Below are 14,186 nucleotides of genomic sequence, written 5' to 3' on the forward strand. Positions count from 1 at the left end.
TGAGAAATCTAAGTGAGCTGCGATATTTTCGAGTTTTTGATCACCATAAACTGGAAAGCGGTACGGATAAAGCCGATTCATTAAACCATCAGCTAGCAGGACTAATATATTAGAGAAGTTTTGAGCACTGTTTCGCAGAGTTGATACATTTTGCATCGTCCCGAAACAGGAGCCGAAAGTCATCATGATCATGAAATCTCGTAGCAATCAGTGGGATCATAAGATCTTTTATTTGAATCGGAGCTTTTAATTATTATTACCGATACTTCCAGATTCGGGACCAGTATTATGTAAATAAATTTGTTTCGCAATCAAGATCTGAAAATTTAAATATTTTGATAACCAATTTTAAAGAATCCGCTTCTTTTTGCATAGTCACTTATAACATAAACACTTTCGAATTCGATGCGGAATTTGACCTCCTGTTTTCAACAGACTTCGCAACCGACACCTTAAAGTGTACAGCATTGTTGCATGGCCAGAGTTACGTTCCTACGCACATTAAAAATTAGTGAACATACGGCATCTGGCTAGTTAGACCAGCGCCTTATACTCTGAACTGCCGACTCGGGACGAACTTGACTTATAATCTTATTTATACGTTTCGGCACCGACTTATTATTGCATTGACAGGTAATACTGAGGTGCTAAGGTCACCTAACAGTTCAACATAAACTGCTAAGCAGACGTAGCAGTTAGTTAGTACTACCCATAAAACACACTTTTTGCTTCAAAGTGGACATAAATTGCTGATGGGCCGAAGACGAAGCGTAAAAATAATAAAATAGTTATGTGCACTTAGCAGAAAATCGGTACCAAAATTCTTTAATGACTTTTTATAATGTTTTTTTTTCGTATTTCCATATAAACTTGAATAAAAGGAATATTTTTCAAAAATTGTACTACCCATAAAACACACTTTTTGCTTCAAAGTGGACATAAATTGCTGATGCATAGTCATGTGCACTTAACAGAAAACCGGTACCAAAATTCTTAAAAGATTTGTTATGTTTTTTTTCGGTATAGTATTTTCATTTAGGCTTGAATCAAAGGAATATTTAAAAAAATGCTGATTAGAGGCGATGTAGGTCTGTTCTAAAAATCAGGATTTTTTTCTCGCAAACCGGAATCGGCAATCGAGTTGTCAATCTGTTCAAAACAACAATGATGAACGTACAAATGATCGTTCACGGATTAATACTTGAATAATGACCACGCCAAGTACATTACTTACAAATATTTGATATATTTTCAACAAGCTTAGCTGAAATACCCGATAAAAAATAATTATCATTATCAATATCATTTATATTACCCCGGCTTTAACCTTTTGGTCGTTCACCGGGGGGAAACGAGAATTGTAATTACATGTCATTTTGAAAAAAATTGAGTTTTTTTATTTCAGTTTAAACTAGGAAGAGAAAATTCGGTGAAGAGAGTAACGGTATGGGCCGCGGATAGCGTCCTTGCGGGTCCAACCAGCCGGTGTTTTCGGTCCTTGGTTCTGGTGAGGTGTTAGACCGGATATTCCAGTGGATGACCCCTGGTTTTGATGTTCCTCCTGTTGTTATTGTTTGAGCGCAGTGCTGGTGTTTCTGGTTGATATTGGGCCGCGGAGAACATCCCTGGGGACCTACCCCAGCGGATGGCCCGCGGTAAAGATTCGGATCCGATGGCGGATAAAAAATAAAAATTATCCGTACCCGACCCAAATCCGATAATATTTAAAAAGTAAAAATGGTCACCAATCGTCCAACCCAATAACCATCTCTATTCGTCCGGTATGGAATTTATGTAACTCAGAAGCCTTCCCATCCTTGACTAGACTAACTCATAATGGGATAAAAAAAACATTTCTTTGTACAATCGAAGTTATATTGGATCAAAGTTTATTGAAACGTGATCATGAAAAAAATTACCGAGGACAGCGACTAGATTCCATAGTTATTTTGAAGTCTGCTCCGCTGTAAGTTCTGTCTTTACTACAACGATTGTCGTAATGGTTTTGGGTCAAGCTGCCAATATTTGGGGGCGGGGCCCGGGTTGGCGGTTCAAAGCATAGGACAGTGGTCTTACAAACTAGTTGTCGTATGTCCGAGCCCCGACTGGGAAGGATTCGTAGTGTCAGTAGAATCGTAGCACCAGACATGCAATGGTTTTGTACACTCTGAATTGGCTGCAAAGTCTGTTGAAACAGAAGGTCAAATTCCACTACAGGAATGTAATACCAAGGCTTTGCTTTGCCAAGATTACATAAGATTGATGATTCAATTTGTTAACAATACTGGTTTTCTATTTGTAGATCTCACATGAAGATATCCAGAAATCGTTTGGGGGAAGTTCTTCCAAGACGTACTACTCCGGTGCGTACAGTTCCAGCACGAATGCGTACATGCTGATGTACCGACAGATTGATTCGTCCAAAAACACGACTCCAATGCAGGAAGACCAGTTTCCAGATCACATAAAGGTATGGCTCTGACTAAATAATGACAGAAATGATACGATCATGTTTTTTTGTAGACACTGGTATCCAAAATACGCGACTCGGAGGCTAACCGTAGTAAGGCCGACACGGACTCGTTGCAAGTGAGAGTGTACTTCGAAAATCCAAAAACACGAGCCATGAAAACCTACAAAATGTACCTGCTAACCAACAACACCTTGGCGGAAACGTTGGAAGAAGCATACCGGGTGCTGAAAGTCAAAGGAATTGTTCCGATCGAACGCTGCCGTTTGGTGGCTTACGACAGGCAGAGCGATGTAATCGAAAAGAGCTTCGAAGGAAAAGATGAAGATCCGGTATAGTAGCGGGTGTCGGGGCTTGGTCATCAATTGTAATTAACTCATTTTATCTCTTTAAGATTGAAGATATCATGAAACACCTGGTTCACAGCAGCGAACTATTGCTGGAAACACGCGAGGAACATGAAGTGTTCGAACCTTACTTGACTCCGGGTGGTATAATGACCAAGGTCTACAAAGTGGACTCAGACCTCCAGAACGTCACTGGACCGATTTCGATCCGTGCTAATAAAAAACAAACGATAATGGAGTATAAGAAGATGATTGGACGTAAATTACAACTGAATCCAAATGACATTACCCTGGCCGAGTATAGATATAACGAAGGTCCGAGGTTGTTAGACGATAATGAAGCCACTCTGCAGGACTTCATCCAGTATTGTAAAGTGTTTGTACTAGACAGCAGCGCAGCAGAATCGTATGGAAAGGTGGTAAATGCGCTGAAAGACCTTATTAGCATATACTTCGTTTTGCCGAATATGGATCCAAGTACGATAGTCTCTAGTAGTATTCAACGCGAAGTTCTAACATTGTTTTAATGTCCAGGTACCCTGAAGAGTTTATCGATTCCTCGATTCATTCCAAAACCACTGCCGAAGTCGACGACGACAGATGGCTCAGGAAATGTGATCCACAAAGACGACGGTGATGCTAAATACTTGCTTTACAAAAATCTCGAACGCTTTGACCAAGACACCGAAGATGACGATCGATTGTGTGTCGAATATGAGAACTTGTGTTCTTTCTTCCAAGTAACTCCAGTTGAGTATCGCAATGCGAACGGGGACAAGGTTGAGGACGAAACCAACGGCAGCAGCAGCATTAATGATAGCGAGAAAGTTATCCAAGTATGGTAAAATTTGATACAGAAGTTTTCGTTCCATGCTGACAATATCGTTTGCAGGTTTTAATTAACAAGCAAGCCGAACTTGGATTTCTCAAGTATAAGCTGCAGACGTATTTAAATGTGCCAATGTATTATTTCAAGATATTCAAAGATTCTAAGCATGGCCAAAATGAAATAACGGCATTGCGTGAAGACTTCCTGCATGCATCCAAGTATGTCTGAATGTTTGGTAATTACTATCCGTTCGCAATATATTCATGATCTTCTATATGTTTTTCAGTGATGGCGATCGGTTTTCCATCGAACTTGGTCGCGTTCTGCGTAAGGGCGAATACAAGGTCAGTGTTTACTATTTCAATGTGAACGATCTCGTCGATGACACGGAAAAGTTGCCATTCATGTGCAACTGGATCGTTCGAGACAGGCAGTTGGTGGGAGAAGTTAAGTGTGATATTCTAGCTCACCTGGCAGCCCAAGATGAGAAATACCGCAGTTTGTCACCTAATCGTTGCCGGTTGCGCAGGAAGGGTTGGAAAAGCATTTCCAAAGTGTACACAGATAATTACATCATAGGGGACGATGTGAGGTTGACCTCCAACAGCGATGTTAGTCCAATCGAACTAATTGTTAGAGTAGTAGCTGATAACATTTTGTCTATTTTTTAATTTAAGATGATTCTGCAAGAAGTTGATGACCCCACTAGTTGTACACCAACCAGTGAGAACGATGCCGTGGTTCTTGTTCGAAGATGGAATCCATCCGAAATGAAATTGGGCAAATTTCAAGAAGTTTTATTACCAGGTTTGCATTGGGAATCGTTTTAATTTGCGGGTCTAAATCACTTAAAATTTATTCCATCCCCAGGTGATTGTGATCTTAAATCTGTACTTTCTAACATAAGTGGAATACCAGAGGAAAACCTAGAATATACCAAACTGGAGCTTCGAGACTCCTTATCCGTCCTACAGATTCACAACCTCCGATCTTGGACGTCGGCACCTGTCCGCACCAACGACTGCTCTGAAAATATGTTCCAGGATGGTACTCTATTCTATTGCAGGTAATATTTAGATACAATTTGAATTGCTACTCAGCCATTCGATTTATGCACCCATCAATTGCAGAGATAAAACGGAAGCACTGATGGAGCTAACGGCGGAAGAGCGTAAGGAGCTCACCAAAAAGGATATCCACAGCAGTGCTACAAACTCACCCCGGCGAGAACGGGCGTTGAAGATTCATGTGGATGCCTCACCGAAGAAGGTTGACGACTGATTACAGTTGACGGAGTGCAGCGATGCTAAGCGGCGCAAGTGTTGCATATAATTTGCGAGCAGGACCCGGATGGACCGTAGGATGGGCGTTTATAGCGTTCCAGGCTGCAAACGCATGGATCGGTGTGTCTGTTCCGATATGTACAGGATAAGTCAATTGTGGTAACTAGGATTAAATTTGTCTAACACAAGAAGATTGTACTTCCACGCTGTGTAAATGAACGAAGCAGTTTCTTGTATTGATGGGCATTTGTTCTATTTTCCTTTTTGTTATCATTGTTTAAGAAACAAAAAAGCTTTCATCGGTGCTTTCATAACTAGGCGAACTCACTTAGTTTTTGATTTTGTTAGATACGCCAATGAAACACCGGTCGAAATCAGAAACGTCGAACATTTGCTGTAGAGATAACCAATAGTTAAGTTCACACTTTGTCCAGTCAATTCTTATTCATATTATATTATTTTTAATGATTACTATACTGTATTGTTTCACCAATTCATATCAAGCTCATGGTTTCTGCAAGATTTGCAATCAAAAAGTCATATTCATACACGTGTTTCTCACCTGTGATGGATCGTTTTGTAATTTATGTGACTGTATTACACGCTAACTTATAACATGCTCATACTGTACGCTGGTTCTGCCTTTCTTCTGTTGAATCATTTTTATCAGTGAAATCACTGGACTACGAGAGCATTGGAGGCAAATATGAGAATAAATCTATTTCTTGCTCTGTACATTATATGCTACTGATTCCTACCGAAAGAAAGCCAAATTTCAATCCCTTGCCTAAAAGTTTGCATACGAATTCGTTCTTGGTGTAATAATGATGATGGATGGTCCAAAGAGGATTCAAAACAAGGTAAGTTGAAGTAGACAACTTTACTATCGACTTTAATAGAGACAACTCATTTCTTTGAGAAAATCATTGTAGAAGAATAGAGAAAGTACCAATGATAGAGGCTTGGAAATGAAACAATATTTGTTGTCAATGCCGTTTGAATACATGAGAGCCTGATAATAAATTTGATATTTTTATAATACCGCCAATCAGTTAAGAATCAATACACTGAGCTCCTTTTTTCGCGGGGAAACGTACCGTACAGAAAAAACCGCGTAAAAAAACAGTGCTCTGAAGCATGTAAATTTCGAATTTCAAACTGAAATGATATAAAAACGGAATCATAAATTTCATGAATCAACCTTTCAAATAAATGTATAGTCATTGAAATCTATCAAACCGTTTTTTTATTATTGCATTTTGAATTCGAAATTTTTCGTGGGGCACCCTGTGGTACCTTATGATAAAAAAAGAACCGGAATTTTCATTTTAAAATTCCCGCGCTTGTCCAATCGGTAAATTTTTATTCTCTCAACGTTGGCAACACTTTTATACACATTCTGTCAAATTTTGACGCATATCGTACGATTAGTTTTTGTTTGGCGTCTATACAAAGAAGTTGAAAAATTTTCGTGTGGTGATTTTGATAATGGACGAAAATTTAGAACAACGTCTCGCCTTCAAAGCGCCATTCGGTCGATTGTCGTGCGGTTGTTGTATTCATAGATCCACACCTCATCACCAGTTATGATGCATTCGATGAATGTGGGGTCACTATCTGCGTTGGAAATCATCTCTTTGGCCACATCAACACGACGCTGTTTTTTAATGAAATTCAGCTTTTTTGGCACCAGCCGAGAAGCGACGCGTTTCAAACCCAAAACATCAGTTAAGAGATTTTGCAACACGATTTGCTTCGCCGATTCAATGTTTTCTTCAGTAACAGATGTTGTTGGGCGGCCAGGGATCTCATCATGATCCAAGCTTGTACGACCACCTTTGAAGCGTCTATACCACTCGTATGCCTGTGTTTTTCCTAGACAAGATTCACCAAAGGCCTTTTCTAACATTTCCAACGTTTCGGAACACTTAAATCCATTTGCAACACAAAATTTGATGCACGCACGTTGTTCTAAATTTTCATCCATTATAAAAATCGCCACACGAAAATTTTTCAACTTCTTTGTATAGACGCTAAACAAAAACTAATCGTACGATATGCGTCAAAATATGACAGAATGTGTATAAAAGTGTTGCCAACGTTGAGAGAATAAAAGTTTACCGATTAAACAAGCGCGGGAATTTTAAAATGAAAATTCCGATTCTTTTTTTATCATAAGGTATATCGAAGAAATACATTTGATCTGTATACTCCACCCATCTGACACCGGTATGTGAGCACCAACCATTTTAAAGTATACCGATTACGTTGAGCCCCTCGCGTTTCGAGCCCCAAACACTGCGATGTTTTGATACTCATCGCGACTCTCAAATTGTTAAAATTATCTCCACTTGATGTCCCAAAACACTGTCTGCTGTATTTTAGGTAAACCGACAAGTTATTGCGAGAGAGTCGACCCAAAGTTCATTAATTTTCGTGCACTAAACAAGGTAAACGCGTAAAACAAATGTATTACTGTTTGTTTGCTTACGTTGCAATCAGCTGATTTTGAAGTTCAGATTTTGATCTCATTAAGATGGCGTCGTGACAGGAGGCCGGTATACTCGACCGCAGGCGCAAATGTTGTATTAATGGAAATTTTTTTTTTCATTCAAAATGATTTTGTTCTATTTTATTGGTCACGGATTGCTAAGTTAGAATTTTAATCATTCTAAAAAATGATTTATCGAGTAAACATGTAACAGTTAATCCGGCGGTAACAGGAGGAAGACAGACGCCATATTGAAATTTTCAGTAAGTATTCTTGTATTCTTTAATTTACCAATATTCATTTTTTCAGGCAATAACATATTTTTACAGCCGGGAGCATATCCTCGGGTATGTGTCAGGATTACATTGACATATAAATAACCACATGGAAAAGGACACTTCTCAGCGTCTTATATTACCGATAAAATATTACCGAATTCTGCGAAATTTTTCAAGTGTATAGTTTTTATTTGAATTTTAAAGGCTTCATACGATTTTGACATCGTACTCTAAACGAAGGTGTACATTTTTATGGAATCCGAAAAATATGCTTAACTTTTGGTAGGAGCATAAGATCTTAAAAAAAAGTTTTACCTCTAAATAAATCAAGATAACCTTAAAAAATGATAGGAATAGACCAGCCAGTCCGGCGTGGTGACGTTTGCGCGTAGACAGACAAGATGAGCGATAAAAGTTCTTTTCGTTCTATCTTACATGTTAGGATAGAATTTGTTATTAGATAAGTAAGCAAAAATTGTATAAAAACCTAAGAAAATTGAATAAAGCTCAGCACTCCTTGCAAGAATGTTTCTGTAGTCACTAGTCCGCAACATTCTTTCTTGGCAATTTGACGATAGTTCTTCAGTTTTTTGAAGGTTTCTAACGTTCTTTGATTTGATCAATTTGCGCACGGAGTTCAGATTTTTTTTATCCTCGTTGATTCGCTTGCTCAGATAGTTCTAGAACTAGTTTTACCAAGGTTCTGTTCCATACTCATTCCTTAGAGAAGTCTGTGCGAAGGTAGCTGGTTTAACTGTTCAAAGAAGTTTATACTGTGACTTTGATAGGTGAGGGTGTTCGGTTACCGGTACTCTTTTATTTTTGGCTTAAAATTTTTAACCAAGTTAAAGCTTTTTAAAGCAATGGAAAGCTAAAGTTCTTAGCTAACAACTTATAAAGGAATTAAATTGATTTCAGCGATTGAATTTTTTTACCTATTTAGTAAAGTGATAATTTTTGGTCATTTCAAAAAACGTGATTGGTTACCGGCATCCCAAAAAATCTGCTAGAAATGGAAAAAAATTATTATAAATAGCCATGATTGAAAAAATTTCACTTCGGAGGCGTTTTGGACAAATGTCTTGATTGTCTGATGGGTTTGGACTAGCCATGTCAAACAGTGAAGAATATTTTTATTTATATGACGAATGTATGGAAGCTGTCAAGTTGTTCACGTGATGCATATCACCAGAGATGACAGATAATATCATCAGATATCAGATATAGAAATCTGCAAATTTATAGACAAATTTGCAGATCTTACTTACTCTTACTCTTTCAGTCGTAGACCACGCGGGTCTCTGCTGTATACAGGAGGCGTCTCCATTCAACTCGGTTCATGGCTGTTCGCCGCCAGCCTCGGTAGCTGCGAAGGGTCCGCAGGTCGTCCTCAATTTGATCGATCCATCTTGCCCGCTGCGCGCCTCTTCTTATACCGGTCGGATCATTATCGAGAATCATTTTAACCGGGTCTCCGACATTCTAACAACATGCTCGGCCCACCGTAACCGCCCGACCTTGGCCGTTTGGACGAGGTTGGTCCTCCCAGCAACTGGTGCAGTTCTGGTGCAGTTCATTCGCCTTCTCCACGTACCGTTTTCCATCCGCACTCCGCCGAAGATGGTTCGCAACACCTTCCGTTCAAAAACACCTAGTACGCGTTGATCCTCCGCAAGCATTGTCCAGGACTCGTGCCCGTAGAGGATAACCGGTCTAATCAGCGTTTTGTAGATAGTTAATTTCGTACGACGGCGAATTTTGCTCGATCGAAGCGTCCTGCGCAGTCCAAAGTAAGCACGATTTCCTGACAGTATGCGTCTTTGAATTTCTCTGCTGGTGTTATTATCGGCAGTCACCAGTGAGCCCAAATACACGAACTCGTCGACCATTTCGATTTCATCACCACCAATCAGAACTCGTAATGGGTGGCTGACGTTATCTTCTCTCGAGCCCCTACCTTTCATGTACTTTGTCTTTGACACATTGATGTCTAGTCCGATCCGCTTGGACTCAGCTTTTAGTCCGATGTACGTATCTTCCATCTTCTCAAAGTTGCGTGCTATAATATCAATATCATCAGCGAAACCAAGTAGCTGGACGGACTTTCTGAAAATCGTGCCACTCGTGTCTATCCTTGCTCTTCTTATCACACCCTCCAAAGCAATGTTGAATAGCAGACACGAAAGGCCATCACCTTGCCGTAGCCCTCTGCGAGTTTCGAAGGGACTCGAGTTTATCCCCGATACTCGAACAACGCACATCACTCGATCCATCGTAGCCTTGACCAATCGTATCAGTTTGTCCGGGAATCCGTAGTCGTGCATGATTTTCCATAGCTGTTCTCGATCGATTTTGTCGTAGGCTGATTTGAAAACGATGAATAAGTGATGTGTGGGCACATTGTATTCGCGGCACTTTTGCAACACATGGCGGATGGCGAACACTTGGTCCGTGGTAGCGCGTTCGTCCATAAATCCTGCCTGATATTGTCCCACGAATTCGTTTGCAATCGGTGAATCGGTTCAGCAGAGTTATCGCGCGGTAATTGCAGCAATCCAGCTTATCGCCCTTTTTGTAGATGAGACACACGATTCCTTCCATCCATTCCTCCGGTAAAATCTCGTCCTCCCAGATCTTGGTAACGACCCAGTGCAGTGTTTTCACTAGTGCATTACCACCGTGTTTTAGTAGCTCGCTTGGTAGTTGGTCAACGCCAGCGGCCTTATTATTTTTCAGCCGGCTTACTACCTCCTCCACTTCTTGGAGGTCTGGGACCGGCAGTCTATCGTCCTCCGCACGCGTTCCCAAGATCGTTACCGCGCTGCCACATTCGTATTCCGCCACATCGCTATTGAGGTGCTCGTCGAAATACTGCCGCCACCTCTCGATCACCTCACAGTCGTTCGTGAGAAGATCCCCGTTGGTGTCCTTCAACATATCGGCCTGTGACACATGGCCTCTGCGCGAACGGTTCACCTTCTCGTAGGACTTCCTTGTGTCATTAGCACGGAACAGCTGTTCCATCGTTTCGCGATCTCGGTCTTCCTGTTGTCGCTTTTTTTACGGGATACCGAGTTTAGTCTGTTCCGCGCTGTCTGTACCGCTCCTCGTTTGCTCTCGTCCGGTGTTGCAGCTTGCTCGCCCAAGCTGCATTCTTCTCGGCCACTAACTGTTCACATTCGTCGTCGAACCAGTCGTTCCTTACGTTCGGAGCCGCCGTACCTAGCGTTGCTGATGCAGTGCTACCTATGGCAGAACGGATGTCTCTCCAGCCATCTTCAAGAGTAGCTGCACCAAGCAGCTCTTCCGTTGGTAGTGCCACTCTCAACTGCTGCGCGTAATCATGGGCTACTCCAGCATCCCGGAGCCGCGCGAAGTTAAACCGCGACGTTCGGTTTCGACGTTGGGTAGCCACCGTCGAAAGTTTTGAGCGCATGCATACAGCAACCAAGTAGTGGTCCGAATCTATATTCGCACTGCGGTAGGTGCGAACATTGTTGATGTCCGAGAAAAATTTTCCGTCGATCAAAACGTGGTCGATTTGGTTTACGGTCTGTTGGTCAGGTGATCTACAGGTAGCTTTGTGGATATCCTTGCGGGGAAAGGAGGTGCTTCTGACTACCATTTCTCGGGAGGCCGCAAAGTTGACACACCGTTGCACAGTGGTTCAAAAGCGCAATTTCACGCTCTTAATTGATAACTCATAGGAACGTGGTTTTTGAGGTACAGTATCTTCAGCAAAGTTACTCTGAATGATATACGCCATCTTTTGAAAAATTTTATTCATGTGATTAATTCCCCTAAAAGTTAGATAAAACAAATATTTTAGTTCAGAGCCAGCATAGGGGCTAAGTTACTTCGACAAAGTTGCTCAGAAAGTTATATCAAACAAATTTGCTGAAGATACTATTCCCGTAACTAGAGTGCAATTCATGATATAATGTATTTTCTGAAATGGGTGTCTTAAAACCAGTTTTTGTATGAAAACACATATATTTTCAATTTATATGAGTTTTTCATGTTCTACAAAGTTTTTCATCATTAAAAACTACACAACTTTCTCAAACATACAATGCTGCTATCATTGCTGTTCGACCCAATTACCGGTCGGTACATTGCCTCCCTTCCTACCTGGGCATTCATGTCACCGATGACAATTTTTACGTCTCTGCGTGGGCAGCCGTCATAGGCTTGTTTCAGCTGCACGTAGAACGCTTCTTTCTCGTCGTCGGGTCTCCCTTCATGTAGGCAGTGCACGTTGATGATGCTGTAATTGAAAAAACGGCCTTTAATTCTCAACTTACACATCCTAGCGTTGATCGGCTGCCACCCAATCACTCGCTGACGCATCCTGCCCAGCACTATAAAACCAGTTCCCAGCTCGTTCGTTGTCTGGTTGCTCGTATTCCAGCCGGCACCGCGGGGAGGTAGGGATAGGAGTTACTGGACAAGAGGCTAAGAACCACACTGGGGCCTATTACACACATATGACATTTGTTGGAATGACGCTATCTGCTTTCTGTCAAAAGTTATGGTGTGGTGCCGGCAACCGAACACTCTCCCCCCCCCCCTATTATTCATTTGCTTCGCTGAAAAATAGTCGCGACATTTACATACATTTAACGGTACTCTCAAAAAAATCCACACGTTAATCTTATGTAAAAAATCACGTAGATTCCAAAACTGGCTTTGCAATCGGAGTTTGCGTGATGTTCTTAACAACCATCGGATCACGATTGAATATAAAATGGACCGTATGTCAGAATCGTTACTGATGTTACATATTTTTTATGTGTCACGTAGTTACTTGAATTCATTACGTCAACCATATGTTCATTTTGTGCTCGGATGCAAACGATATATGGCCACAGACTAACAGACAGGACACTCAAATTAGATTCTTCAATCATTTTAACGGTCATTTCGAATATTCCTTTATTTGGGACAGTGCTTACATGTGTCATGATGGCGCCACGTTACCCTATCAAAAACATCCTGTCTGTCATCTAGACTGTGTTTATTTTTTTCATTTACCAACAGAGTTGCCAATTATACAAAATTACCTGTAATGTATTGTTTTGTATACGTCCATGCGAATTTCATACAGGATACAGATTTAATACATATTGCCAAAACTATATACATAATTGTGCCTACTTCTCATCCTCCAAAGCAATACAAACTCGAACCCGTTTTGTTACAATATTTACTTGCTTCTGGTCTGCCGCCACTTAATTTCGGGTGAAAACTACCAACACAATAAAAAATAGTCTAGATGAACAACGCTGAGTCAAATAAATGGTTATCTTCCAACATCGCGAAAAAGTTGAATATATTATCAACGTAATCCAATAATTTATTGCGACTATTCATTTTCAAATATTTGGATGAAATCAGGCATCCCTGCAAGCAGCTGATCGGTGTTGACAAACGAGGGGAAACCAACTAGTAAAAAAACTTGTACATAACACAAGGGATGTACAGATAGTAAATAGTTCGCGCAGTACAATATAGGTGGAACTAGTGCATCACGAAAAATTATTTTTATAAGAATTTACTCATACTGTCATGTCTGTTAGTCTGTGATATGGCGTCTGTTGAAAAACTTAGAACAAACTACATAGACGAAATCCTTTTTTGATCTTTCTACGGTATTTATCACAGAAATCAGAAACTCAAGGAAAGATACACGTAGAAATGTGGTCAGGTTTCAAACACTTATAGCTCAGTATATTTTGTATAAATTATTATTATTATTTCATTATTTGATTGCAAATATTTCTAAGATGGGATTTGAATGTATCAAGCCACGTATTTTCAATTATAAATGATTGAAATTTTAATTAGTAGCGAGCAGTGTCCTATTTGTCTGCTAAAAATCTCCGGCATATCGGATTTCCCTGCCATAGGCAACGGTTTTGAAGGAGTAAGCGATATATCAAAGGGAAAGCATCGCTCTGATTGGTCAATCGATGCAAAACCGAAGCTGTTGGAAGCACGCGAATCTATAAATAGAAGCAAAATTATAGCTAACGTTTCAGTCCTACGCGTAGCATGCTAGAGTTAGGTTGTTGCTAGACAGTACAGATGGTCGGGCATAGAAATTCTTATACCCGAACCCGACCCGTACCCGAGTGATCAGCAAAAAAATTTACCCGTACCCGATTAAAAATGTAAAAATTACCCGTACCCGACCAATAATAAAAAAATTACCCGTACCCGATTAAAAATTACCTGTACCCGTACCCGACCCGAATGAGTAGTAAAAATTTTACCAAAATTCAGGATGGAGAAAATAAAGCGTTTTAGATAGCGAGCCGTATCAGGCTCTAGTAGGAAAGTAAAATACATTAAAATGCTTGTTTACATTTAAACATATAAATACACTGTGAAGCATGAATAGATTTTCAATGTCTTTGGTACTTTATATTCATTCACAAATGTCAACAAAAGGGAGTAATATATACTCAAATTTTTCGAGAAGCATA

General features: G+C 40.4%; 1 protein-coding gene across 1 annotated transcript in view; it reads left to right on the forward strand.

Annotated features, from left to right (window-relative positions):
- The window catches only part of LOC131434668 (ubiquitin carboxyl-terminal hydrolase 47), a 67,433-nt gene extending 61,769 nt beyond the window's left edge, over window positions 1-5,664 (forward strand). The window contains exons 8-16 of the mRNA XM_058601640.1: window positions 2,303-2,470; window positions 2,524-2,802; window positions 2,865-3,294; window positions 3,352-3,653; window positions 3,710-3,864; window positions 3,933-4,257; window positions 4,324-4,453; window positions 4,517-4,712; window positions 4,777-5,664. Coding sequence (XP_058457623.1) covers window positions 2,303-2,470; window positions 2,524-2,802; window positions 2,865-3,294; window positions 3,352-3,653; window positions 3,710-3,864; window positions 3,933-4,257; window positions 4,324-4,453; window positions 4,517-4,712; window positions 4,777-4,927 — 2,136 coding nt within the window. The 3' untranslated portion in view covers window positions 4,928-5,664. The remainder of the gene's footprint in view (window positions 1-2,302; window positions 2,471-2,523; window positions 2,803-2,864; window positions 3,295-3,351; window positions 3,654-3,709; window positions 3,865-3,932; window positions 4,258-4,323; window positions 4,454-4,516; window positions 4,713-4,776) is intronic.
- The last annotated feature ends 8,522 nt before the right edge of the window (window positions 5,665-14,186 follow it).

The sequence above is a fragment of the Malaya genurostris genome, chromosome 3 (assembly GCF_030247185.1).
Source record: "Malaya genurostris strain Urasoe2022 chromosome 3, Malgen_1.1, whole genome shotgun sequence".
Taxonomy (NCBI): domain Eukaryota; kingdom Metazoa; phylum Arthropoda; class Insecta; order Diptera; family Culicidae; genus Malaya; species Malaya genurostris.